General features: G+C 59.8%; 2 protein-coding genes across 5 annotated transcripts; one reads left to right on the top strand and one right to left on the bottom strand.

Annotated features, from left to right (window-relative positions):
* The first annotated feature begins 5 nt into the window (after window positions 1-5).
* Window positions 6-26295, top strand: AGBL5 (AGBL carboxypeptidase 5). 4 transcript variants are annotated; one of them, XM_062573347.1, is made up of 17 exons: window positions 6-257; window positions 376-547; window positions 1832-1998; window positions 3726-3903; window positions 4865-5043; window positions 6755-7313; window positions 8003-8172; window positions 14803-14938; window positions 15644-15831; window positions 16619-16827; window positions 21423-21536; window positions 22782-22946; window positions 24477-24565; window positions 24844-24890; window positions 25055-25212; window positions 25341-25429; window positions 25615-26295. In XM_062573347.1, the coding sequence occupies exons 1-17, from the start codon at window positions 55-57 to the stop codon at window positions 25690-25692; spliced, it is 2901 nt and encodes a 966-aa protein (XP_062429331.1). In that variant the 5' UTR covers window positions 6-54; the 3' UTR covers window positions 25693-26295. The 4 variants fall into 4 exon arrangements, with proteins under 4 accessions (XP_062429331.1, XP_062429332.1, XP_062429334.1 ...); XM_062573348.1 differs by lacking the exon at window positions 21423-21536; XM_062573350.1 differs by lacking the exons at window positions 24477-24565; window positions 24844-24890; window positions 25055-25212; window positions 25341-25429; window positions 25615-26295 and adding an exon at window positions 21677-21760 and having other exon boundaries at window positions 22782-22866.
* Window positions 26253-27195, bottom strand: OST4 (oligosaccharyltransferase complex subunit 4, non-catalytic). The gene is made up of 3 exons (XM_062573351.1): window positions 27093-27195; window positions 26486-26613; window positions 26253-26406 (listed from the first exon to the last, which is right to left on the bottom strand). Exon 2 carries the CDS (start codon window positions 26610-26612, stop codon window positions 26499-26501), a length of 114 nt encoding a protein of 37 aa, XP_062429335.1. The 5' UTR covers window position 26613; window positions 27093-27195; the 3' UTR covers window positions 26253-26406; window positions 26486-26498.

Here is a 27195-nt window from a genome sequence, read left to right as displayed (position 1 = left end):
GGGCCGCGGCCGGGGCGGCGATGAGCGCGCCGCGGCGGCGGCGGCCCCGCAGCCATGGAGATCCGGTGCGGCGGGCTTCTCTTCAGCTCCCGCTTCGACTCGGGCAACCTGGCGCACGTGGAGAAGGTGGAGCCGCCCGAGGGGGGCGGCGGCGGCGGCCCCGCGGCCTGCGGCGCCGCCCTCCCCGCCGCCGACTACGAGTTCAACGTGTGGACGCGGCCCGACTGCGCGCACACCGAGTATGAGAACGGCAACAGGTACCGGCGGCGGCCCCGGGGGCGGCAGCGCGGCGGCTGCCAGGCGCGGGCGGCTGCCAGGCGCGGGCGGCCTGACGCGGTGCCGCCCCCCCGCCCCGTTCGTCCCCGTCCCCGGCAGGTCCTGGTTCTACTTCAGCGTGCGGGGGGCCGCGCCGGGGAAGCTCATCAAGCTGCACGTGCTGAACATGAACAAGCAGAGCCGGCTCTACTCGCAGGGCATGGCGCCCTTCGTGCGCACCGTGCCCGGGCGGCCCCGCTGGGAGCGCGTCCGCGAGCGGCCCAGCTTCGAGGTGCGGCCCGCGGCGCGGGGGGGCTCGGAGCCGGTGCGCCCTGCCGGGGGGAGGAGGAGGAGGGAGCGCTCCTGGAGAAGGCCCTTGGCGGCGGCGGCGGCGGCTTCCGCGCGCGGGGGGGGGGGAGGGACTCCGGGGCTGTTGCTGCTGCTGCTGCTGCTCTCGGGCCAAGTCGCAGGGATATCCCGCCGGGTGGCCCCGCTGCCGGTGGCAAAGCGCGCACACGTGTCGTTTTCCTTCCTCTTCATCAGCCGTCAGAGCGGCTCCTAAGCAGCTTTCCGTGCTGGATCACAGCATGACCTGATTCCGGACAGGTTGCCCAGAGAGGTCATGGAGATACTCAAACCCCACCTGGACGTGACCCCATCTAACATGCTCTAGGTGACCCTGATTGAGCAGGGGTTGGACTAGGTGACTCCAGAGGTCCCTGCCAACCTCAGCCCCTCTGTGGTGCTGTGACCGGTGCCCTGACGAGGGAAACAGCACGGGCCGAAGAGCAGTAGTTTGAAAGCCCCGCAAAGGGAGGTCAGTAGGAACTGGGAGAGCAGCAGGGTGTCCCGTGAGCTGTTAACAGCCTCGTTAAGGTGTTTGGGTCTCACACGTGCTGCCGCAGGGAGTTTGGCACTGTCTGGCTTCGGTCACCGCTGCTCGGGGTTGTCTTTGCTGTGTGTGCAGCTGCGGCTCCTTGCCAGAGCGTGTGAGGGTGCTGAGCAGGGCCTAGCTAGAGTCTCCCCTGCCTCAACGTGGAGTAGAAAAAGTCTCAGCTTGGCCATACCAACTCCAGGGAGCGACACAGCGTACAGCTGAGCTTTGTGGTACTGATTAACCTTGCTAAGAAAGCCAAAATGGAGTGATTATTCTTCAGGCTTTAAGTATTGGCAGGTGAGCCTAAGGGCAAGAGCAAATCTGCTGGGTTTCCCAGAGAGCTTTACATAAGAGCTAGGCATCGGCGAGGCGTTCTGCATTCCTCTGGGGCTCGAGAACTGCGCTGCAGGAAGGCCGTGCAGCTAGGTGAACAGGGAAATCGAAGGTTTCTCCGGAACAGTTGGGCATTTCAGGGATACAAGCAGATGCAGGCTGGAGTCTGCACGGATTATAGCTTTGTTTTCTATCCCGCAGCCGCTGGTTAGAGATGAGGGAGCACACGCTAGCTGACACCTGATGCGTGAGGGGTGCGGCGAACTTCAGGACGCCTGTCCTGGAGGTGGCTCTGCGTGGCCTCTGGCTGTCTCCGCTCCCAGCAGCCATGCTCGGTGCTCAGCCTCTGCTTTGTGTCTGTCCCAGATGGTGGAGACCCAGTTTGTGCTGTCCTTCGTGCACCGCTTCCTGGAGTGCCGCGGCGCCACCACCTACTTTGCCTTCTGTTACCCTTTCTCCTACACGGAATGCCAGGAGATGCTGGCGCAGCTGGACAGCCGCTTTGAGGAGTGCAAGTACATGTCTCCCAGCAGGTGCGCACCGTCCGTTGCTCTCCTCCTGCCTCCTTGCTGACCTGCTCGTTTTTCCTCGTATCTCTGGAAATACAGTATTGTCCAGCCTCTCTGGCAGCAGCTGTTTGGAAGGTGGAGATGGGGTTTCTGTGACTTCTGCCCTTTCCCCTTAGCTCTGTGGTGCTTGATCTGCTCTGGCATGAGCAGCTGCAGCGATTTACCCAGAGCTCCGTGACTCCCCAAAACATACTTCTAGAGAGGAATAGGCAGCACATGGCTAGAGGGTCCTTTAAAGCTCAGGGCTAGATCCCCCTGATGTTCCCAATTCAGGGTCAGATTTGAGTCTACCCCAACAGGAGTGGGGTTTTTTTTGTTTGTTTTTTCGCTTCAGTTCTTCTGGGAAGTGAGGAAGCAGAGGTTGAAGAGGGACTGTGACAGAACTGCTTCCCTTTTTCAAAGAGGAGGAGTTCTCAGAGATCTGAGACCTCTTTAAGACAAGATTTTGTTTCCTTTTACCTTCCTGGCTGCAGAACATTCTCTTTGAGGCACCTCTCTTCCGTGACTTCCTTCCTTTACAGCTGCTGTTGTGAGGAGAGTAATGGCTTATTGTGAGATGTTCATTCCTTAAAATGCCATTTTATGAAGAATTATGAGAATTTCAAAGTGTGGCATTCACTCAGCAAGGATTTGATGGTGATATCTTCATCCTTGTGACTCAGACTCATCTATTGAGGAAAAGCCTCCAAATCCCAGGGGGCTGCAGCAAGGGTGGATGGGCCCAGCAGAGCCCTGGTGCAGGAGGCCGTGACCCCCCCTCTTTTGTAGTGGGAGCTGCTGCTCGTTCAGGGGGAGTTGTTAGCACAGAGAGCTGGAGGGATGTCTGTACGCTGCTAACTTGATCGCACTGCCCTCCGTGCCTTCATCATATCCCGTGCCCTGGAGTCAAGCTGACACCCAGTCCTCCAGCAGGAGTATCCGGGAGGCTTGTACGTGTTCAGGCCTGTCAGTAATCCTAGGTAAAGCTTGCTGCTTCTGGATGTTTGCTTTGGCCTTCTGCAGGCTGTCTCGAAGGAGAGCGTGCTTCTGCTTCCCCTGTTGTGGTGGGGGGTCCTTGAAGGAGGCCAGTTCCTTTTGTCAGTAAGAGGCTTTTTTTCTCTGTATGACCTGTCCTGTGCCTTCAAGGTGAGGTTTGTCTGACTGATGACTGCTGGCATCAACAGAGTGGCCGACTGTAGGAGCTAGTCACCCAGAGCTTCCCTTCAGCCGAGGAGAATCGAGGCAGCGTGGTCCCGAGGCCTGGGCCAGCACTGTTTCCTGTTAGTGAGCTGCTGTTGAGGAGTGCTCGTTCTCTTCACCAGCTCTGAGGGGAGCCCCCGGTGACTAGCTCCGCTGCAGATGCCTGCAGGTAGCAGGAGAAGGTTTCACTGTAGCAGTTGAGCTGAGGCTGCAGCACTCCACAGGGGCCAGGGGCACAGCCCTAGAAAAGCTGCTAGAGGCAAACCTCAAGGCAGTAGATGTGGGGAGCATCCCACGGCCCAGACTCGGAGCCCTTCGCTCCTGAGGGGGACCTCCAGCCGTCCCGCAGGGCGTGAGGGTTAGGCCGTGTCCCTCAGTCCTTGGTGTAGCAGCGCTCTTAGGAAGGGAGCTGCCCAGCGATGCCCCCTCCCCTTTCTCCCTCATGGGGAGAAGGCTGACCCCTGTGTTGCCAGCTGAACGGGAAGACTTCTCTCTCTCTCCCTTCCCTGCAGTCCCCTCGACTCTGTCTATTACCATCGAGAGCTGCTCTGCCACTCCTTGGACAAGCTGCGGGTGGACTTGCTCACCATCACCTCCTGCCACGGCATGCTGGAGAAGCGAGAGCCCAGGCTGGACAAGCTCTTCCCGGACAGCACCACTCCTCGACCTCACCGCTTCGCAGGAAAGCGGGTGAGTCGCTGTGCTGCGTTTGGGGCTGAGTCGGGACCTGGCTGCGCTGTTGGTTAGCGTGTCAGCTCTTGCCACTACTGCTGCTTCTCTGACTTGAAAGTTGTAGTATCCTGAAGGGTAGGAGTGATAAAGTGGGTGAAGTATTGGAAGCAGGAAATATCGGTGAGATGTTTCACAGAATCCCAGAATAGTTGCACTGCAGCTTGGGGAATCGGTAACATACCAGGAGCCTCCAGTGCATCTGTATCATCTTAGCACTATGAAACGTCTTCTGATAATACCACGTGTGTGTTTCTCAGGGCAAAAAATTGCACCTCACTTCCTTGGAGTTTTCTTTTGTCCTATTTGATTACTGTTGCTACACGAGGCTATAAAGGAATTGATAGAAGTAGTCCAGTATTTGGAGGCTGCTAAGGCAGGTACATCCTGCCAGCAAAGGAAGGGCAGGCAGTGCTGTCAGCAGTTACACAAAGCAGCTGCTGGTGTCTGTAGGGCAGGATGGACAACTGTGAGACTGCATACAAGTCTCTTGGGTAGAGCTTTCCAGGAGGTGTTTTATGTCTCCTTTGCAGTCAAGCTTGTTCTCTGATTGCTCAGGGCTCTTCCCTGGCGCTCCTTTACTGCTCTGCCTTTCCTTCACATGCGTTCTGGTTTCCTTGAGAGCAAGCTGTGGGGATTTTTGCACCTTAAATTTCACACAGGAATAACCAACCTCATTCCAAGCAGGAACTAGGAGAGAGGCAGTGTTCAAAGAAGTCACTAAGACCGTTGTGCTGCAACACATGGTGCCTAGGTGTATAATCCATATAGAGGCCTTAACTCCATCCTGGGTGGCATGATGCCCTACTATGGTGTAGGGGTAGAACCTTAGGAAGCATTTCTTCCCTGTGCTGAGCTATTGCATCATTTCCAGGGGGATGCAGGAAACTGCTGGCCATCATCAGTGTCTCTTTGCCCCCAGGTATTTTTCTTGAGCAGTAGAGTCCACCCTGGGGAAACACCTTCCAGCTTTGTCTTCAATGGCTTCCTGGATTTCATCCTGCGAGAGGAGGACCCTCGTGCCCAAATGCTGCGGCGGATGTTTGTCTTTAAGCTCATTCCAATGCTGAATCCAGATGGGGTGGTGCGAGGCCACTATCGGTGAGTGTCCTGCTGGAGTGGGTGGCAGGTAAGGGTGTAGCTAAGAGGCAACGTGGGGCAACAGCAAATGGGGAACTCCCCATGAGCACCACGATACAGCCTGGACACAACTGCAGGTTTGGCAGGGTTCAGGCTGGGCTCTTTTCTCCCTGTTTGGAGCCTGCTGTGCTGCTTCTGGAGTCTGTAAAGAGTAGTTCCAAGATTTGGTTTCACTGGAAGAATGAGCTGAGATGCGCGGGGAGCAGAAATCATTCCTTGTTGCCTCCCAGGATCTCTGACAAGGGCTTAGGGCTGTTCTTGCCTGTGTGGATGATCTCCAGAACTGGTGCTTCCCAGCTTGGGTAAGCAGTGCTGCTGTGTGCCTTTGAGGACTTTGCATGCTCTTCTGTCCATGGCATGTCAGAGCTGAGCCAGTTTCAGAGGAGAGGAGGGAGAGAGATCTCTCTATCTCTCTGTGCTCTGCCTCACTGAGACAAGTGCTACGCTAGGGTAGAGGTTTTCAGCTACTTTGGAGCAGACTCCCTGTCTTCCTCCCCATGGCTGTTTATGAGGTGGGGGTTTGTAGATGGATGGTTTGGTGAGTTGTCCTTTTTCCCAATTCTTGGGTCAGAAAGCTTGCAAAATGCAATGGCTTGTGTCCTTCAGGTGCCAGTGCCCTGCTGAAGTCTTGCAAAATGAACCTGCCATCCAAATCCTGGAGGTGTGGGTGTCGGAGGCTGGGCTGTGGTTGGGGGAGAGCTCTGGCCTGAGTCAGTCCGGGTGTGATGGTGGCGAGACCGGGCTGTTGCCTGGGGTGCAGTGCAGCTGTGGAGTTGGTCTGAGGGAAGGAGCACTGCCTTGTGGCAAGAACTTAGAGGGTGGGAGCTGGGCCTTTTGGGTGGTGAGGAGGCAGTGGGGGAACAACTTGGGTGCCAGAACTGACAGGGAGGGAGATGGCTGGAGCAGGGCTGTAACTGCTGCCACTGCTGAGAGCTGGGCCTGTTGCTGAAGGGGTGTTGTATAAAATGAAGTGCCAGCAATACAGCAGTGTTTCCCTCGCAAGACTGCAATGCTCTGCCTTTCTCCAGAACTGGGAGAGTTGCCTGGAAGGTCCCTAGCTCCTGCTGTTGGGAGGTAGCAAGGCTGACAGCAGACTGCCTTCCTCCAGCATCTCTTTCCCTGCTGGCAGCACTCAACCCCTCTTCTGCTCCCAGCACTAGCACTTGTCGGACCCCTCCTTTACTGACTGGCAGCAAACAAACATGATACACAGCAATTAAGTCTTTGCTGCTGGGTTAGCAAGTTAAATCAGTCTGGGGAGCGTTTGCATGAGAGTTAGGGATTGCATGGCTGGCAGCAGAGGTAGCAGTTGTGGTTCAGGTGGACGGTGGGACTGCAGCAGCTCCCATCTGGTGTTGTGGAACCGCACCAGGGAATTGTTTTGTGAGCACAGCTGAGCAGCTGCCGTCAGGACCCGCACCCCGAGGCTGTGTGGGGCTCAGCTGGAAGCAGAGAACAAGAACTGTACTCTGCTGACCTGCAGTAGAACAGGGGCAGCTGAGCCGCTTTCAGGGCAGGGCGCTCTGGTAGCGAGGCTGAGAGCCTGCAGCAGCTGGAGGCCTCTCCAGGGTAGAGCCCAAAGCTTTTGCCATTACAGCGTAGGTCAGGTCTGCCTTTACAGAACGAGAGCAGTGCGCAAAGGACCTCACTTCTCTGCTTTCTCCCTCTGCAGAACGGACTCCCGTGGAGTAAACCTGAACCGCCAGTATCTTAACCCCGATGCCGAGCTGCACCCTGCAATATATGGGGCCAAAGCTGTCCTCCTCTACCACCACATTCACAGCCGTGTTCTGCCAGGCTCTCCTGACTGGAGGACGTATGTCTCCCCACTGAGCACCAGCTCGCTAAGCACAAAATCTTCCAACCATTCCATTTGCAGCAGTGCCCTGTCGTTGGAGACACCCCTGTCTGAGCTGGAGAAAGCCAATAACCTCCGTAACTCGTCCAGCACCTGGAAAGCCAGCACTTACTTCAGCTCTTCTCAGGACCCCCAGCCCTCAGGAGCACCTGCCACTGAGCTGGGGAACAAGGACCAAGCTGTCTGGATTCTCCCTTCTAACCACACCGTGGAGCACTGTGAGGAGGACGCCAAGAGGCCTCCATCAACATCTCTCCCAGAAACCATCCTGCCCCAGGACAGTGGGCTGGCCTACTACGTAGATCTTCATGGGCATGCGTCCAAGCGTGGCTGCTTCATGTACGGCAACAGTTTCAATGATGAAAATGATCAGGTGAGGGCAGAACGTATGAGCACCTGGATCCTGGGCTCTGGGATCTTTCCACTGTTCCTCCCCCTCTCCAGGGTCCTGCATGCTGCCTCTTGCTCCGCTGGGAGAGGAGGATGGCAAGTTTCAGAGTCGCGCTAGAAACTGGGCTCCGCGTTAGGACAGGGGCCGGCACACAGGCGGGGGGCAGGACATTGTCCCAGAAGGGGATGTTGGGCTGAGTGCCTCAAAAGTGATTCTGCCCTGCCAGTCTCTGGTGCTCAGTGGGATTTCCTCTCCGCTCCCAGGCTTGTGACTGGGGCAGCTGCAGCAGTCCTTGCCTACTTCCATCTGGAACTGGTGTGCAGAGGGCGGGGGAGCTGCCCCTGTTTCCTGTAGTTGATGAGGAGAGTAGGGAAGTGCTGTACTGCTGGGCTCCTCCTCCTCCTTTCTTGCTACCTCTGAGAACAGTCTGGTGAGAAGGCCACCTAGCTGGCTGCCTCTCTCTGCTGGAGATCGGACGTGAGGGCAGGCAGGGGCAGGAGATGTTCCCCAGGTAGGGCTAGAGTCTGAGAGAGGCTGGAAGTGGGTAGACTGGGCCTAGCCTCCACCAACATCCCATTGTGTCCTGGAGTTTGGTGCTGCTAGTGTTAGAGCAAAATGAACAGCCAAGGGCTCCACAGAAAGTCATTTGTTGTCTTCTCTGTGCATCATAGGTAGAAAACATGCTGTTCCCTAAACTCATCTCCTTGAACTCACCTCACTTTGACTTCACGGGCTGTAACTTCTCGGAGAAGAACATGTATGCCAAAGACAAACGAGATGGGCAGTCGAAAGAGGGCAGCGGGCGAGTGGCCGTCTACAAAGCCTTGGGTATCATCCATAGGTAGGCAGACCTCTGCTTCAGAGCTGTGCTGCACTCCTCTCACTTGCTTAACCTCTGTGCTAGCTGACTTGATCCATCCTGGAAAGAGGTGGTCTTGCTGGATGCAGGAGGCTAAGGAAAGTTTAAATCAGTTCTGTGATGGTAGGTATGTCTTGCTTTGGCTGTCCAGTGTGGTTGAAACTTGTCCATGGTCTACACAGGCCGAGAAAAGTATTATAAGCGCAGTGTAACCCAGCCTTGCATGGCACTACTGCACTCTTGACCTGTTGGCTTTGACCTGACTCACAAGTTGTCTCCTTTATCTCTTGTACCCTCTATTCTCTTATATCCCTCCAGGGGCTGTTCTGCCTTTTTGTCCTAGCTTTTGTGGAGCTGCTTGTTCACTGCTTTCCACAATGAATTCTCCTCTTTCCCATACGCATACATTTAGCTCTAATGAAAACCTACTTAGTTGTAATGGGCTGGCTTCCCCAGTGGCCCACCTGTCATATGGTAAGATTGTGGTGTGTAAAGATTAGGGTATTCCTTTGATTTGTAGCAGCCAGATGATATTCTTGGTCTGTTTTGCTCTGTTACGGTTGCTGGGAGCATAGAAGTACCTGTGCCAGTCAGACCAGCATCCCATCTTAGTCTGTTCTGTCTCCAGCAGTGGCTAGTAGCAGGTGCCAAGAGAAGCGTGTAAGAAAAGTGTATACTGCTACTTGAGTAGATCTCCCATTCCCCAGGAATTTGTGGAAGTATGCAGATAGCACTGGGCCTCGTAGCAACGCTGGAGTCCCACTAGAGCCCCCCCGCATCACTTGTCCTGCTTTCAGAGAGTGTGATTTCCCTGTTGGTGTAAGCTGACATGGGACCAGACTGCCAGCTGAAAGGGTGATCCTGTCTCCTTCCTTTCCTCCCTTCTCAGCTGTTGTTGAGCATTTTGCTGTTTCTCTGCATCAGATCCTGCAATCATGTGGTCACTTGGTGACCCAGGTGAGCATGTTGATCCAGCTAAAACTAACCTACAATAATAAATACACTAGTTCTTCAGGATCGCCTTGTTGTGGCGGCTTGCTCTGCAGCTATTTGATTGCCATGGGTGACAGGGAACAGCCCATGGTTAATCAAATAGCTTACTCCTGAAACATGGTGTGCCATCTGCTCGTGTCAGGAGTGCTTGTTTTTGGTGGGAATACTATGCAGTACTGTGTGGGCATGTAAAATGGGTGGGGAGAAAGAATCTCTGGGTTAACAAGCTCTCTCTGTGTGGTCAGAGAAATATGAAGGCGTAGGAGGGAAGGGGAGATCTCTTGGCAGCTGCAATCCATTTGATCAGCCAAGCAGTCTCTTCTGGTCACAGCTTAGACATGTACTTTGCCGGTATCTGTTACGTATATGCGCTTGTTTGTACGTACTCATGAGACATTTTTTTCCTAAGAAAAATGTTTGACAAAACCTCTTTGCCTTAGAACCATGCTTGCCATTGTTTGCAGCTTCCTGCTGGAGAGAGAAGCGTTTGTTGTGGAGGAAGGCGAGGAACAGGTACAACATGCCATGTTGTTGGAAACAGCGAAACAAAGCGTGGAAGCCTTTGTGGTAGGCCATAGTACAAGACAAAGTGGCACTCTAACTGCTGTGCTGCTAGCAGCCTGGCAAGAGTATTTATTCCAGCAGATACAATTGCTTGGACATGTCTTGACTTCTCTCCCTCTTGTGAAGCTGGTTGCTGCATCTGTGAGCCAGTCTGTTCCACGCTGACCGTTATTTTCTTTATTTCATTGCAGTGCCTGTTCTTGTTCCCACCTCATCACAATTTCTAATTTAGAAAAAAAAAAGAAAGTGAAGTTGGAAGAGGTAATTTATAACTGCCTGCTAAAGCAAATGACACATCAGTCCATTGATGAGTACTAGTACTAATCAGATGTGCTGGCTAGTGTATCTGCCAACTAAAGAAGTGAACTGTACAGCTGCTGCTAGCTGCTGTAACTAAGCAGGATTTTCCATCTGTTAGTAAGATACCTAAACAAAATAATGGGAAGGAGCACAAGTTCTTCACTTAAAATAACACACTTATCAATGTTTTTCCTGTACTGGGGCTGGGGGTCCTGAACCAGGTGCATTACATAGCTGTGGTCTAGCGAGTGCAGAGTGAAGGGAGAGCACCTCTTCCCTCCATCTCCTGGCTGTGGTCCTGTTCGTGCAGCCCGGGGTGCCGGTGGCCAGGGCACACCACTGGTGTGCACCGAGTGTGCATCTGCCAAGACCCCCAGGCCTCTTCCAGCAGCGCTGCTCCCCAGCCTGTCCGTCCCCAGCTCCTATCGCTGCCAGGAGTTCGTCCGTTCTAGGGCAGGACTTCTTGTTTATCCTGGTGAAGTTCCTGTTGGCCTTTTCCTCCAGCCTGTCCAGGTCCCGAGAGATGTCTGTGTCATCCATGTCCCCTCCCAATATGGTTTCATCCCCAAACTAGATGAGCAAGTGTTCTGCTGCCACTTCCTCCAGGTCATCCACAAAAATGCTGCCCAGGAAAGGTACCCGGAGAGCCCTGCAGTTCACTGCTTCTCACCAGCCTCCAGGCAGAGATGGCCCAGGATCTGCAACTCTGTGCCTAGCCACCAACCAGCTACGCCTCTCTGGTTGCCCCTCCTCTGCACTGTAACATCCCAGCTTGGGCACAGGAATGCTGCAAGAGACAGTTGAAAGCTGTGCTAAAGTCAAGCTAAATGGCAGCCACTGCTGTCCCATTGCCCACAAATCTAGGCATTTTGCTGCAGAAGGCAATCATGCTGTTCAGGCACAACTTACCTTTGGCAGGTCTGTGCTGACAGCTCCCAGTCACCTTCTTCTCCCTGAGCGTGGACACGTGTCCTGGGAGGGGCAGTCTGGGGCTGCTCCTGGGATGCAACGAGGCTGGCTGGCCTGGCTTTCCCAGGACTGGCCCTGGCCTTTTCTATGCTGGGGGCAGCATTTGCCTTTCACCTGGCATCGTGGCCTCCCCGGTGTCTGTGACCTTCCAGAGGTGACAGAGCGGTCTCACAAACATCTTGACCACATCTCGTACCCCTGGGTGCAGCTTGCCAGGGCCCGTGGACTCATACGGGCCGTGGTTTTTCAGGTCTCCCTGGCTGGACATTTGCCTGCTGCCAGTGGTTCTCCTCCTTGAATCCTGTCTCTGGCCACAGAGGCCTGGGAGACCTTGCTGATGAGGACTGAGGCAAAGGTAGCACTGAGTCCCTCTGCTTGGTCTGCATCTGCTGTCACTAAATCACCTGTTTCACGCCATAGCGGGCCCATGTTTTCCTCGTCCAGTCTTCTGCTACTAACGTAGAGGCAGAAGCTCCCCTTGTTGCCTCTGGCAGCCCTTGCAAGCCTTGACCCTAGTTGGGCTTCAGTTTTCCTAGCTCCATCCCTGCATGCCCAAACAATGTTTTTAAGTTCTTCCTTTGTAGCCTGTCCTCAGTTCCCTCTCCTCAGTGCTGCTTTTTGCTCTGGAGCTCAGTCATGACTTCACTGCTCAGCCAAGCCAATCTCCTGATATCTCTGCTTGTCTTCCTGACTCTTGCGATGGACCCTTCTTGCACTTGGGGAATGCTGTCCTTAAAAGATTGCCAGCTTTTCTAAGTGCCTTATCCTCCGGAGCTGCCTCCTGTGGGATCCCCCCTACCAGTTCCCTGAATAAGCTGCAGTCTGCTCTCCTGAAGTCCAGGGTCTGCACTCGGCTGCTCTTCTTCCTCACTCCCTTCAGGATCCTGAACTCCACAATTTCATAGTCGCTGCTCACATTAGAAGCTGAGGCTGCTAATAAGTATCATCACACAGAATCACAGAACGGTTGAGGTTGGCAGGAACCGCTGGAGAACACCTAGTCCATCCCCCCTGCTCAAGCAGGGTCACCTGGAGCATGTTAGATGGGATCGCATCCAGGTGGGTTTTGAATATCTCCAGAGAAGGAGACATCCCCAGCCAACAAGCTGTGCCTCACCCCCGGGTGGCCCACTGAGGACCCATAACTTCTGAATATGGGTATATCTTCAGCGCCCTACAGAAATGTGGAGGACTCCCTGATTTGCCCAGGGAGAGAAGCAGTAATATTTCTTTCATGACTTTTTTTCTTAGTGCTTTGGAACACGGGCAGATTTCTAGCACCCACGGCACCGTGCGGCAGAGGTCCACAGGGCGAGCGGGAGCCGCTGCTCGTTTTCTCTACCTGCCAAGTTTGATGTCCCTGGCCATGCGAGCCGGGGACTGTGAACGATCATTGCTGTTCACCGGGTGTCATTTAGGATTTTCATGAACTACTTCTTGTTCCTCTCCCAACTGTTTCTTACCTAGACTGTCAGCTCCCAGGCTGCTTAACTGTTTTGCTAATGGAGGCCTTCCTGTGTTGTGCTTAACTGATTATTCCTATCACTTTCTTGCATTTGCTTTTTCTTTCTTCTGTGTTGTCTTGGAGATGGGGGAAGAGAGCTAAGATTTAGGCTTGCCGTGAACTTCTGCAGTTTCTGTAGTTTCATAGCAATGGTTTCTATTTTGTTCTGTTGTTTTTCCTAATTCCTGTAGCTCAGCTGGGATTGGTTTTTTTTTAGACAGCTGTTGAACATTGAACCGCATTTCACTGAACTTCTTGCTTTGTAGTGACCTTGTTGAGCAATCATAGTGAGTTCAGGATTCATTACTGTTAATGTGAAATTGGAATTGCTTCTGCTCGTGTGCATCACTTTGCAGTTCTCAAACCTGGGCTTTCCCTGCTGTGTTATTCCCCATTCCCTCAGGATCGCTCAGAGCTCAGTTCTTCACAGTCATCTTTCACTTTTACTTCTCCAAAGTTTGCAGATGTTACGAAGTTATTAGTCATTCTGATCTGGGCTGCTCTTAGTCCTGTTGGGGGTGTGCAGCAGAATGAACTCATTTTAATGAGATTTGATATTTGCATCCTTTTGCAGTTCTCTGCACTTTCTATGTTCAGTGCTAGTTTCTTTTCTTGTGGCTTTTCTGGTTCTAACTGCTGCGTTTTTGTCCGAGTTTGGGCTTTGACCATCCATGTATTGCTGCTTCTGGCGTTTTTCTTTTCTTTCTTCTTTTCTTTCTTTCTTTTTTTTCTCACATTCTTTAAAAAAAAATCTGATTTTTCTTTCTTTCTTCGCTGTGTGTATCTTTTTCTTTCAGTCAATTTTATCCAACTTTCCCCAGCTGTGGGAAGCTAATGCAGAGGAAGAAGTAAAAATATGTTACTGTGACAGTTTTACTGGTATTGCAGAATTACAGCAGCGTGGATACTAGAAAAATATCGTAGTATCTTGACAAATTAAGGCGAGTTTTTTCTCCCATCAGTAGTCTGTGTGGCAGGCTTTTCTCCCCAGCTGAATCCCTCCTATAGCTAAGCTGTGCAGCCCCTCTATCGCACTGATCTTCCCACGAGGTTTTGGCTTTGCTGGTTGTATCGGGTTTCCTTGGTAAGAGTTCCCGATTCCCCTTGCTCGTTACCACGCTCCTGGCGTGGGTTTGCAAACAATCCAAACGCGCGTCTTTGCCATGGGGGTTGTTGTAAACACCTCGGCTCGGTGCACGTGCTGCACGGTGAGCCGGAGCCCCTGCCCCTGCAGCCCCTCCTCGGTGGCTGGCTCGGGCGTTCGGCGGCCGGCCGGCAGCTCGCAGGCCGCCTCTGCGCAGAGCCCGCTCCTCCGCGCGGTGCTCCGCGCCCGCGGAGCCTCGGTGGCACACCCGCGGGTCAGCCCGAGCAGCTGCTCTCCCAGGTTCCCCAGGAACTGGAGGGGCGAGAGAGTCGCTCTGACCTCTTCTTCCGCGCTCTTCCCGTTTCTCTGAAGTCTCCTAAATTCCTGCGCTGCGCCACGTCGATCGTTCCAGTGTGCCATTGCCGGAAAAACTAACGGTCCAGCGTGTTCTCGTCACTGCAGTGGGAAGCTTTGCTCCTTGGGAATGATGTGCCACCTATTATCCTGTGTCGTTTGCTGAATCTCTTATCCTGTTCTTAGTGGGAACTCACCAGTGATGACTACAAACCTTCTTAAGATGGCCGAAGAACATCTTTGGGTAGTTGCTTCATCCTGGAAAGTCATCAGTTGAGGCGTCCTTAGCAGCTTTCTGTAGGTGCCTCGATTGTTGATTTGCTGCATGTCTGATCGCAGTCAGCACTTCGGCTCTTTGGAAGCCCCAGGCTCCGAGGTCCCCAGCCACTCCTCTTTCTGCTTTCCAGCTCCCTAATGGCTCGTCCTTTCTTTGGCACTGATTTTGGAGTCTGGGTCCTTGGATCCTGTGTCACAGATGCCTGCGCATCGATACGCATCTCCTGTCCTTCAGCATGCCTCTGGCTTCCACCTCATGGTCAATGGCTCAGTGGCTTATTTATTCTTTTTTTACCTCTGCAGATGACAAAATGCAGTGCATGCAAAGCAGACTCGGAGCAAGAGGTGCAGCTCAGTGGAAGGAGTCGCATCCTCTCTCTTCAGAGCCTGCCCCTCTTAGGGCTGCTGGCAGGGACGTTAGGTGGTCTCAGGCAGGGCGTCCTGTGCTTCGCTTGCATGGAGCTGCTTTCCAAGATGCGTCTGTGCTGTGCTCCCTGGCAGAGCACCGCAAAGGTTCGGGCGGTTTGGGTCCGTGCGGGCTAACGCGGGCTTCCCTTGTGTTTCACAGCTACACCCTGGAATGCAACTATAACACTGGGCGCTCAGTGAACAGCATCCCTGTGGCCTGCCATGACAACGGACGGGCGAGCCCTCCGCCTCCTCCTGCCTTCCCCTCCAAATACACCGTGGAGCTGTTTGAGCAGGTGAGCGGGTAGCCAGAGCCCCGGGCGCAGCACCGGGCTGAGCCGTGCCACTGGTGGTGCTGCCCGGGACGGAGCAGCGCTGGCAGCTTCTTCAGTCTGGCAGCCCCTGCGCCAAGGGAGAAATTTTCCAGTTCTGTTCTGTTTCTGCCCTTTTATGGGAAATGTCTCCGTGACAACAGCACAAATCTTGTATCAGTCAATGATGTGGGTTTGGAGAGGTATGTGGGGGATGGAGCTTTCTAAGCGTCAGCGTGCGAGGGCTTTCCGTACTTCTGTCCCCTCCCAGAGGACACTTGGTGACTGCCCAAGCTGTTAAGTCTCCAGCTGAAAAAAGCTTTGCTTGCCCCGTCGGCTGGAGCCGCAGACCCCGATGCCTGCCTCTTGGGCAGCCTGATGTTGCCCCTGCCTCGACACCCTGCGTTCCCTCCCAGACAAGTGTGCGGTCGCCTGTTTTTCTAGAGCCTGTGATGAGAGATAGCGAGTCCCTTTGGCCATCTGCCTCTGACTGACCCTTGTCCTGTGCGTATGCTATGTGCCCAGAGAGAATTCCTAGGGGAACATGCTTGTTCTGGTAGAGACACCTGACTGGAACCTGTAACCAAGATAAAATGAGCTCTCGCGGGGGGTGTTTTGCTGCATCAAGTCCTTAAGCAGCTGCTGCTCTTGTTTGAGACGTTTTCTGTGCGTGTCCTCTTGCTCTGGCAGGTCGGGAGAGCCTTGGCTGTAGCAGCCCTGGACATGGCCGAGTGCAATCCGTGGCCGCGGATCGTCCTGTCTGAGCACAGCTGTCTTAGCAACCTGCGAGCCTGGATGCTGAAGCACGTGCGCGGCATGAAGGGTGCAGCTGGGTGTCCACGGAAGAAAGGTGCCAGGACCCCTCCAAAGAGCTCCACGTAAGGGCCTGTCAGGTCAAGTGCTCATGGCTCCAAAGACTCCAGGGCTCATTTTTCAAGAGCTGCAGGATAAAATCAGTTAGGTGTGATAAATGTACTCCAAGTGAGTCACCCTGCAGCTGAATGAAGCCAAGATTTATTTGCTGGCTTTTCTACTTTGTGGAGGCCTCTGCTGTGTCCCTGCAGGGTTTGCTTTGTGGACTGCAGAGGTAGATTCCCCCTCAGTGCTGTGTCATCAGCAGGCAGCAGAGGGATCCCACCGGGGCACACAGCTGCTCTTGTGCAAGGTTGTTATTCATCAGTCCCGGTAACCTGGGAAGTAGTTCTGTGCCTACAGAGAGAACCTTCTCTCCTCCTCCTCTTCGTCGTCTCTCCTGAATCCAGTCAGTGGCCCAGTCCAGGTGGATTTGGGATTAGGAGCGAGGGAGTAGAAACTTCCAAAATAATGCTGCTGCACTGAAGTTACCAGGACAGAGATATCCACTGTAGGACACAGAGGCTTTCTGTCACTCAGAGATGGCCAGTTGTAACACTGGCTCTGTTACTGTCCTGAAAAATGGAGCTGCTTACCAACTTCCAGGACGATAGTCCAGAAATCTGGGGGTCTAAAAGAGATCTGCGTCTCAGCAGCAGCAGGCTGACCTCGGTGCCTGTGCTGGGGATGGGGCATCCTGCTGAGCAGCAGCAGGGAGCAGCTGGCTAAGAGGGAACAGGGGAGAGCAGAGGAGCTGTTGGCTCAACAGCTCGCAGAGCCGAGCTGATGCTCCCATTTCTCATTCCCTTCCAGTGGGCTCCCGACCTCAACCTCTGATAATGCCCTGTCCCGCGTGAGGAGCTTCAGCAACGGCACCAGTGGGAGCAGCAGCAGCCAACAGGACTTGCCACAGATCAAACCCTCGCCCAGTTTCACCTTCAGCTGCAGCAGACCCTCCGGTGCAGCCCCTGCGAGCCAGGGCCCTCAGAAAGGCAGCACTAGAGCCCCAGGACTGGTCAGAGGTAAGCTGGGCTGGGAACCTCTTGTGCACTTGATCCAGTACCTGAGCTGCTGTGTGAAGCCACAGCCCTGAGGAGAGTTCTGTGCCGGCGTAACTGTTTGCTTTAACTTAATAAAAGTGGTGTTGCGTGGAAGAAGTGCGTGTGAACTGCTGCCCCATCCCCTCAGAAGGGTCCTGGATGCAGTGCAGAGCTCAGCGCTCCGTTTCAAGCGGAGTGGCCTTGGCTGGGTCAGGACAGACACTGCACAGCGAGACTTGACTCCTTCAGCTGCGCTTCTGCAGTCGGTGCAGTGGCCAAGCTGTGCTCCTGCCCAGCTGCTTTGCAGCCCCTGGCTGGACAGAACGTGTCCACTGCCTCTGTTGCACTAGAGACTGTAGGAGCTCTGTTCATTGTGGGCTGCCTGGTGAGATGGTCCTTTTCTGTGCTGGTAATGCAGGTGTCCCTATCTGAATTACTGCGTGGGGGACAGATGCGATGTGGCTTCTAGAGAAGTCAACATGGAAAACTTCTGCTCTGTTTTCCTCAGCCTCTGCTACTCTTAAAACAATCCTGGGGCCTCTGCTGGGCTTTACCAAAGTGCCTTTTTCCTTCCCAGGCACCTGCTGAGAAGCAGTAGATCATGGCACATGACTCTGTGGTCATAGGTGACACAAATTGGCTGGCAGAGCTGTAATAAGTAACTGGGGGATTTGAACAGGCCCACGGGGCCTGACTCACAACACCAAACTGCACCAAGCCACCTGCATGGCTTGGAGGAAAGGACACAGCTCACCACCCCTGCCTTCAGCATCCTGCCAGTTCTGGGGTAGGTGCCGAGACCAAACTGAGCAGCTGTGGGAGGTGACAGAGCAAGGCAAGGTACGAGCTGTGCCCCTTAGGTGCTGGCTTCCTCGCTGCTGCGCGAGGGGCTCGGCACTGCTGGCAGGCTGGGCAGGGCAGCGGCGCTGCTCGGGGCTCTGCTGCTGCTGTAGGCGGCTGGCTGGTTGGGAGCGCGCTAGTGTCCCGTGCTGCTCCGTGGGCTGGTCCCACCGCTAAGGACACAGCATGTGCCAGACTGGGGCTTGGCTGGGAGCTCCACGCGGCTGTGGGGCTCCAGTCCCCAGCGATCATCGTAGCCTGAAGTATCTCATTGCCCAAAGAGCAGCGGCACGTGAGCAAGAACCTCCCCTGCCACCGGCCGCTGGACAGGGCGCTTTCGGGGTGGAGGGTGCTGCCTGTGTGTCTCTGGGTGTGACTCAAAGCTGTTGTGTAAAGGCTCTGTACCGACGCTGTTCTCTTGAGAGTGATCGCTGAATTTCTCACTGTCGGCTTGTTTCCTGTGCGCTGCCTGTGTTTCACCCATTGCTTCGTCCTCCGTGTTTGCTTTCCCGCACTTTGTAGTGACTGTTTCTCATCTGCCGTGAGAACATGGTGGGGAGGAAATAAAAGGCTTATGTTCTCATGGGCACGTTGTAACGTCTGTTCCTTCTGCCTTGCACGTTTGTCCGCCTGAGCCAGCGGGAGCAGTCCGCTGGCCTGAGGTTGTGTGGTGAGCGCAGAGCCTGGTTCCTCGCCACCTCGCACAGGTCATCGCGGCGTTTTGTGACAGTTGGGCGCCTTAGCGAGGACGGGCCTCCCCGGGGCTGGAAGGGAGGAGTCGGTTCCGCTTCCCCAGCTCGCGTCCTGCTTGTTGGCTGCTGGGCGAGGCGGCCGGGATGCCGCCTGGATGACTGCGGGGGCCGGCAGCGCGGGGCCTCGCCGCAGCGCGGGGCCTCGCCGCGCTCGCCGCGCTCCCAGCTGCTCCAGCTCTTAGGACTCGAGGACGGCGGCTCTGCGTTCTCTGCCCCGGCCCCGTGTGGCAGCTTGGCCTCCCTCGTGCCCGGTCTGTCCCGGCAGCTGCCGGAAAGGCCGCTCGCGCTGGGCGGGAAGGGCGGCGTTAGCGTGGAGGCCTGGAAGCAGCGGGGTCGCCGCAGCTCAGGGTGGCGGCAGCACCCCGCACTGGGCTGTGGGAGCGCTGGGTCCCGAGAGCAGCCTGCTTGCCCGCGCCGTGCCCCGCGGTCGGCCGTGCCCGCGGTGAGACGCTGGCCCTGCCGCTCGGGGAGGCTGCTGGCGCTGTGCTGGCAGTGCCCTGGTAGGACAGTTATCTCCAGCGCTCTCCGCCTTCTCGGGCAGCCGTGCTGCTGCTCTCCGAGGGTGGGCAGCACCAGCACAGGCTCGGGGGCTGCTGTGAAGCTTGGCCTAAGAAGCCTCTGACCCCACAGCTTTGCCTTGTGAACGCCACGTCGTTACCCCTCGCTGCTGGCCGTCCCTTGGTGCTTCCCAGATGCCGTGCTCGATTCTTCCTCCCTCGGGTGGCTGGGGAAGCGGCAGTAGGAACACGCACGTCCTCCTGCACCTGCAAACCCCACGCTGCAGCCAGGCAAGCGTGAAAGGTGCTGGGGCGCCCAGAGTGCGGCTGGATGCCGTGGGGTGAAGACGTTGCGTCCCTGTCACATCCCATCTTGTCCCCTTCGCGTACTGCCGAGAGTTCTGCTCACGTGGAGCGGGCCAGAGCGTGCAGCCTCGGGCGAGGCGTCGGGGTACGGGACGGTGCCCCGCTGGCCGGCTGGCCGTGCTCGTGCAGGACGCGGGGCTGTTCTCCCTCCGTCCCGGCAGGACAGCTGTCCCCTGGTGCTGTCCGAGCAGTACCGAGCAGGTCCTCCGCGGCCTGGGCCTGGGCAGCGCGTGGGCTCAGAACGGTCGGAGATGAGCCCCTCTCCCCACTTGCTTCCCCTGCGCTCTGCAGGGCTGGAGGTGCCAGCCGCAGCCTCTGGCGTGCTCCTGCCGCGGCGTCGAGCCTTGGGCGCTGCGGGGGCGCGTTCCCTGGGGCTCGCGTGCCCGCCTCGCCCGCCGGGAAGGGCTTCGGGCTCTCGGCGCTCTGTGCTGTGGCCCCTCTTCTTCCCTGCCTGCCTGAACCGTGTCTGCCAGCCCTCTGGCCCCCGTCTCACCGCCGCACTGCGCTCGCTTGCAGGGCTCCCGGGAGCCGCCTCTGTGCCAGCTCGTGAGCCCCGTCTGCGGTGGGGGCTGGTGTCCCGCAAATGCGGCAGGGGATTCGCTGGTCGGCTGTGGTCGGCGGAGCAGTTGGGCCCTGGTAGGGCTCGTTGCTTCTCGCATCTGGAACGTGCGAGGAGCAGCGCCTGGCAGGGGAGCCAGGGGGGGTAAAAGCCGGGTCTCCGCGTTGGCGCGGAAGGACTCGGGTAAACCCCATGCCTGCTGCCTCGGCAGTGCTGCTGTAGGACTTGTTTTCCCACGGGCTCTTTGGCTTCTCCTCGGGCCTCCTGTGCTCCAGCCCCGTCCCCATCTTCACTGCCCTCCCTGGGGCTTGCTGAGCCGTGCTCATCTGCCGAGCCCCGGGGAGCCCGGCCGGGCCTGGCGCTCCCTGCGCGCTCCCGTGAGCAGGGGCGGTCTCTCTATCGGACCGACGCTCTCGTTAACGTGGCTTAGGCTGCGGCTGCCCTTTGCTGGCTGGAGTTCCTGATTGCACCATCAACCCAGTTATACTTCTTAAATTTAGGTCGGTTGGTTTTAGTAAAGACAAGTCCGAGGTGCCATTCGTTCGCAGTAATCCAGAGAAGTGCTTCCACACACCTTAACCCGCCAGAGTTTCGCTCCTGCCCGCAGGGTCTCCCTGCTGTGGGGCTGGCCGTTGTTCGGTGCTCGCTCAGGCTTTTCATGTGTTGTTGATCCTTCGGGGGACCCAGATGTTGTCCGTGTATCAGGCAAGCCAGTTTCTTCCTTCTGGGTTCCTGGCCAGCCCTATTTGGGCATGCCAAGGACGGTCCCAGGCCTTATCTTCCGAGGCTCTGTCTTCCTTCAGCTGGAATGACCTGGCAGTCGTTTCCTGTTTCTTGCATTCCTCAGCTCTTCTGGTGCCTCACGGATATCTGTGCTCGTGTTTCCTTGCGGCACCCTTGCTGACACACTGCTCGTTCCACTTCCCTCTTGTTGGCTGCCTGTTTATTGATCTTTTTCGTGCATGTGGGGTTAGCTCCTGAACACCATCACCTTGGCTGCAAAATGTGCTTATTAGGCAGTTGCGGTAGCGTACTGGTGCTTGGGGGACCTGTTCACGTCCGACGCCTTCAACGCTGCCGGACACGCTGCTGGCTTGTGTTCGACTTGCTGTCCGCCAGGCCCCCCCAGGCCTTCTTCTGCGGAGCTGCTGCCCAGCTTGCCGTGTTGCGTGGGGTTGTTCTGGCCTTCGCCCCTGAGCCGCAGGAGGTTTCTCTTAGCCCATTTCTGCAGCCTGTCGAGCTCCTCCTGAATGGCAACGCTGCCCTTCCGTGCATCGATTACTTCCCCCAATTTGGTGCCGCCTGTGAATGCGCTGGAGGTGCAATCCAGCCCATCGTCCAGCCTGTTGAGGCAGGCGCTGAGCAGCGTTGGCCCCGGTATCGACCCTTGAGGAAAACCAGCTACCCGTCGCGCCTCGAGCTGTGGACCCCCATCTGTTCAGCCCAGCAGCCCGTCCAGTCCGTCCCTCTCCCGTGCGGCTACGAGGATGCTGGGGGAGACCGTGGTGAAAATTTGGCTAATGTCAAGGTAAATGACATCCGTCCGCTGTCTGTTCTCTCCAGACACGTCCACCGCCTCCCGGGAGGCGGCAGCCCAGCGCTTTGATGGGTCCTGCGTGACGCTTGTTGGCACATTCCCTGCGATTAGAAAGTCATTTCCCTCCTCGGCACTCTCAGGTCAGCCCGGCACGACCTGCTTTTTATCTGCCTTCCGTTTATCTCCATATCTTTGGCTGCTTCTTCTAAAACTGATTACAGGGACAGGATTAGGCTTGTGACCGGGGCAAATGCAGCCTGCTCTCTTGCACTTGTTTTAGAGCTCGCTGTGTGCGGGCCATCCGGGCACACCCGCCACTGCCGCCGAGGACGCGCCTGCTGCCTCTGGGGACGAGGGCAGTGAGGTGGGTACCTGGAGCTCCCGCTTTGTTTCTGCCTGGATGCAGTTGTTTCCGTTTCCGTTTCCCTGTGCGTGCCCTCATTAGCGGCCCTGTCTGCCCTGCCTATCTTCTCCGTCACTGCTGCTGAAATTTAGCAGTCTGAAAGCTCGGTCTTTAGCCACAGTACTGTCCCAGCCCAGCATCTTGTGCTTGCTTCTCTTCGGCGCAGCCGTCCGTTTCCGCTGGGTCCTCCGTTCCCGTGCTGAGCAGTGCAGTTAGCTGTTACGTTCCTCCCCGCAGTGTTTCAGCGGCTGCTAACACGGCTCCTCTTGCGCTCGAGCTTTGGCCTGTGTAACTGTTTTGCATTCACGTGCTGCTGGTGCGCTCGGCGCTGCAGAGGCGCTAAGGCAGTTCCCCAGCAAGGAAAGGAAAAGCAGGCGTGCCGTGACCCCCGGAGGGCGCAGGACGTGGGCAAGGGGGCTCGCTGCCTGGCTGCTGCAGTGCGTTCAGCGCCGGCCCGCTCGGCCAGCGTAGCTCCCCCGCGCCGCGTCCCGGAGAGTCCCGGGCGTGCGTCTGCCCCGGGGCACCCGGCAGGACGCGGTGCCGCCCACGCCCACGCTGCTCAGGAGGCGCCAGGCCCTTGGCGGCCGCTGCAGGCCGTTGCGGCTGCCGGAGTCGTTGCTCCTGCCTGGAGCTGAACGGCACAGCCTGCTCCCGGGGCTCGGCCGGGCACCGCCAGCACGCGGGCACCTCTGCCGCCGTCCCCTCCTCGTGCCGCCCGGGCTGTGCCGGGGCCTGGCTGCCCCTGCGCGCTCGCAGCGTGGGGTGCGGGGCTGGCGCAGCACGTGCTGCCGGCGGCGCAGCTGGGAGGAAGCCTGCTGCCCCTGGGGCAGGGCTGTGCTGGCAGGAAGGGCGTAGCGGTCACCGCGCAGCATCCTGCCTCGGGAATGGGGTCCCGGCGGCGGCGACGGGTGGCGGGGGGATGGTCCGAGTGCCGCCACGACCTTTCTGAATTGCCTTTTTCTAACTCCTTCCCTCCCCTTAGAGCCGCGAGCCCTGGACAAGCAGCACCAGCAGCACCCGAGCCTGCTGCGAGCAGCAGCCAGCAGCATCCACCTGCCTCCTCTCCCTCCCTGTGCCAGGAGCCTGTCGCGGTCACAGCCGCCTCCCCGCGTTGGCCCCTGCTCCCTCCCAGCCTCCCTCAGGCCAGGTCTGTATCCCGTCCAGCCCCCCGTCCTCTCCACGCAGCGACGGCAAGTTTGCTCAACCAGGCTGTGAAGCAGCAGGGTCCCCACTCTGCTTCACCCCAGCCTGCCTGCGCCGGGCTTCTGGCCCGGGAGCGGCGGCAGCGGCAGGGCCGAGCTGGGCTGGCGTGCGCGGTGCTGGCAGAGGCAGCGTGCCCGAGGCACCGTGCCCCACCGCGCTGGGAGTTGCTGCAGGGACACAAGCCGGCACGGGTGGGCTGTGCCGCGCGGTGCCGGGGGCCTGGCTGCAGTGCTCGGGGTCCAGCCCCGTTCTCTGCCCGCCCTGCGTGGTTCTGTGCCCAGACCTGGGCTCCGTTACACGCGGCTCCCGTTCTGCTCCGACGGGCCGAGCCGGCTGGCGGGAGCGGGGCCACCGAGCGCGCGCGGTGAGGCCTGCGAGCGGGGCCGGGTACGCCTGCTGCCAGGCTCGCGGCGCCCTGCTCCTGGCGTGAGAGGGGCGCAAGGGAATAGGAAGAGCTGTGGGGTGAGAGGGGACCAGAGGAGCGTCGTCCCTGCACCGGGACGGTGCTTGCAGCCACCCCGGGCGGTCTCCGGGCTGGAGCGGCACGGGCCGGGTCGGTCCCGGTCCCGGTGGCAGGGCTGGGCTCTGCGGGCGGCCGTCGCCTTGCAGCTGCAGCCCTGGGGCAGAGGAGCCGCGGGGCCTCCCGGCAGGCTGCTCTGTCCGCGTCGTCGCACAGCCCGTCCCCGCACATGCGTGGCGAGAGGGACTCGCTCCCACCCCGGGGAGGCTGGAGCTGTCCCGCGGCTCGGCCGCTGCCTTGCCCCGCTCTCCCCCGCGCGCCAGCGCTGCTCGGGGAGCGGCGCTCGGGGCTGGAACCCGCCTCCCGGGCCAGCGCGGAGGCTCTGCTGCGCCCCGAGGCCCTGCCAGCGGGGACGCGGCTCTGCAGTTCCTCCCTGCCCCTCTCCGAGTCCCCAGAGGATCCTGCTGAACCAGCCCCGAGCTACCTGCGGACTGGGGAGCCCTCGCTCAGGACTGGGTCTTCCTGCCGCTGGCGGAGCCACGGCCTCTGGAGCCGGGTGCTGCCCGCACCCGCATCCCGCCACCGCCGTTCTCCGGGATCGCCGGCGTCCCAGGCCCGCGGGGGAGAGGAGCGCTCTCGGCGGCCTCGGCGGCCCGGACAGGGCACCTCGTCCTTCCCGGCGAGCCTGAACCCGCCTCCGGAGCCTGCAGCGGGGTTTGGACTGTTGCTGTGCGCAGAGGGAGAGAGGAGCCGGCGCCCTGCTCGCGGCCCGCCGAGGAGAGGAAAAGGGCTGCGAAACGTGGGCTGGCCCGTCCCCGCCCGGCGCGGTGGCAGCTCGCGCCACTGCCGGCGACGACAATAAACGTGGTCCCAAAGTTGGCGTCCGGCTGGTTCTTTGCGGACCCCGTTGGCCCCCGCCGCCCTTGGCTGGGGCCACGGCTGGGGCCGGCTGCGCCGTGGGGCCGAGCCCCCCTTGCCCGGCGCCGGCTGAGCTCCGTCTCCTTTGTCGCGCAGGGACCCTGCCCGCGGGCGAGCAGGCGGCGTGGGAGGCCCAGCGCCGCGGCGGGGAGCCCACGGCTCGGCACGGCACGGCACCGCTGCAGGTAAGGCCGGGGGCGTCCCGGGCGCTGGCAGGACCCGGGGACGTGCCGCGGCGAGCGCGTGGCTCCGGGCACTGCGGGCCCGGCCGGGCGCTGAGGCCGCGGCCCCGGGTCTGGCCTGGGAAGACGCCGGGCTCCCGGGATCCTGCTCGGTCGCTCCCGGAGCCCCGGGCTCGGCGGCCCCCCGCTCCGGGCACTGCCCAGAGCCCCACACGGATTCGTCCCAGGCAGCTCGGACGCTCTCCGTGGCGGGGCCCCGACCCTCCCCTCTCTCCGCACAGGTGCTACCGAAGAAGCTGAGCGCCAGGAGGGGCCTGGAGCAGCCCAGGTGGGTGCAGGCGCAGGCCGCAAGCGGGGGGCAGCCCAGACCCCTGGTCGGCCGCCCCCGCCGAGGGGAGCTGGTGCTGCACGAGGGCTCTGGGCAGAGGCACCCCCGACCCCGCTCCGCTCCCAGCGGCCCGTCTCTCAGGGGTGCTGCCTGGTTCCCCGCAGCCCCGGGGGGCTCCCCCCTCGCCCCAGTAGGATCCCCGTGCGGAGGAAGGGGGCAGCGGCTGGCCAGAGCCCGACAGGGCTGCGCTCCGACAGTGCCGCAGCCCGCCCGGCCTGGAAGCAGAGCTCCGGCGCGCCCCGGGCTGCACAGCCTCCGCCAGGTAGGGACCGGGGCTGCCCCAGCCCGGCCCCGAGGCTCTGCTACGGGGCTGAGCACCCGCCGGCACGGCGCTCGGCCCTGGGGCTGCCATGCCTCGCTGGCTGCCGACCTGGGTCTGTGTCGCTGCAGGGCTCTGCCAGGAGGCTCCAGCCCCTAGCGCAGGGCTGCAGACAGCGGGGCAACTCTTCCTCTGCGAGAGCAAGCGCCTGCACCCCAAGGTACTGCCCAGGGCACTGCCAGGGCGCGGGGACCTGCGAGGGCCGGGGGCCCGCAGCCCTGCTCTGCCCTGAGCCCGCGGGGCCGGCAGGGCTGCTGCTCTGCGGGACCCGCCCGGCCCGGCCCGGCCCTCCCTGGGGCAGGGCAGCCCCAGCGGCGCGCTTCACCCCGCTCTCCTGTGTTGCAGCGTCCAGCAGGCCCCAGCGCAGACTCCTCCTCGCTCAGCTCCTACCGCCAGCTCCTGTCCTTCTGCGCTGAGGCCTGACCAGCGGCGCCCGCCCCGCGCCGGGGCCCACGCACCTGCGTCAGGCAGCCGCTCCGGCTGCCCCTCAGCCCAAAGCTGCAGCTTGGTGCAGAGCCCGGGGGGAAGGGGGGGCGCAGACCTGCTCTGCCTCTTGCCCCTTTCAGTCTCTCCTGGGCCCTGCAGCACCCAGCACCCGACCGCGCAGCCGCCGGGGCCCGGCTCGGACATGCGTCGCCCTCCGGGGCCGCTCGGCGCGGACCCAAGCTGCTGGCACGCGCTGTGCTGCCCCTTCCCGAGGCGGCTCCCAGCCCCAGGGCCGCACATGCCGGCTCTGCCTGCGCCCGCACCCTCCCCACCCCGGCTGCCGGGGAGGCCCCCGGGCTCATCGCGGCTCAGAGCGGGGGCCGTGCCCCGAAAGCCCAGAGCTCCCAGCGCACGGCTGTTCCCTGCCGGAGCTAGGAGCCCCGTCCCGTGGGGCCGAGGGTGCTGGCCCTGGAGGCAGGCCCGGCCCGGGCAGCTCCCGCCGGCCCAGCGCTGTGGAGCCGTCGTCGGTGCGCTGAAGATATTTTTACGGAATAGGGTTTTGTCTTGTACTGCATTTCTATTAAAGTTTGTTTGGAAGAAGCGTGCCGTCCCACTTCAGCGCGGAGCCGGGGCGGCCAGCCAGCGCTCTGGGCAGTCGCCCGGGCCCCAGGCCCCGCTCCGTCCCGGCCAGCGTGGCGCAGCTGCGGGGCCCTGCGGGAGGGACAGCGGTGAGCGGCGCCCGGGGCCGGGCCGGGCCCAGGCGCCGGGTCGAGGCCGGAGCCGGTCTCACCTGCGGGGCCTCCTCACTCCTGCTTCTTGGGGTTGTTGACGGCCACGTAGTGGTAGAGCACGACCAGGAGGAAGAGCGACACGCCCAGCATGTTGGCGAAGATGGCGAGCTGCACGTCCGTGATCATCCTGCGGGCAGGCGGCAGCCGCCGCTGGGGCCCCCGGGCCGGGCCGGGCCGGGACCCCCCGCGGACCGGGACCTTCCTCGGATTTGACACCCCCCCCCCCCCCGGGGCCGGGCCAGACAACCCCTCCTTGGACTGGACCCTCCCCCACCCCGAGCTGGGATCCCCCCGGGCCAGGTCGGGGCCCCCCCCCCGAGACTGGATTTCCCCCCCCCATGCCCGACCGCCCCCCCCGAGGCCAGGCCCCCCCCCCGCCGAACCAGCCCCCCCGAACCGGCCCCCCCCCGAGGCCCGGTCCCTCACCCCCCCCGGCCCGCCCCCCCGGCCCGGCCCTTCCCCCCCCCCTCCCCGAACCAGCCCCCCCCTCCTCGGCCCGGCCCCTCACCCCCCCCCCCGGACCGGCCCTTCCCCCCCCCCGAACCAGCCCCCCCCTCCTCGGCCCGGCCCCTCACCCCCCCCCCGGACCAGCCCCCCCGCGCTCACGCGCTGGCCGGGCCCCGCTCGCGCCGCTGCCCGACACGTCTCGCTCCGCGCGCGCTTCCGGCCGCGGGGGCTCCTGGGAGCGCGCCTGAGAGGAAGGGGAGGG

This window comes from Rhea pennata, chromosome 3 (genome assembly GCF_028389875.1).
Source record: "Rhea pennata isolate bPtePen1 chromosome 3, bPtePen1.pri, whole genome shotgun sequence".
Classification (NCBI taxonomy): domain Eukaryota; kingdom Metazoa; phylum Chordata; class Aves; order Rheiformes; family Rheidae; genus Rhea; species Rhea pennata.
The sequence above is the reverse complement of the archived record's forward strand: the minus strand, read 5'-3'. Positions and strand labels throughout refer to the sequence as shown.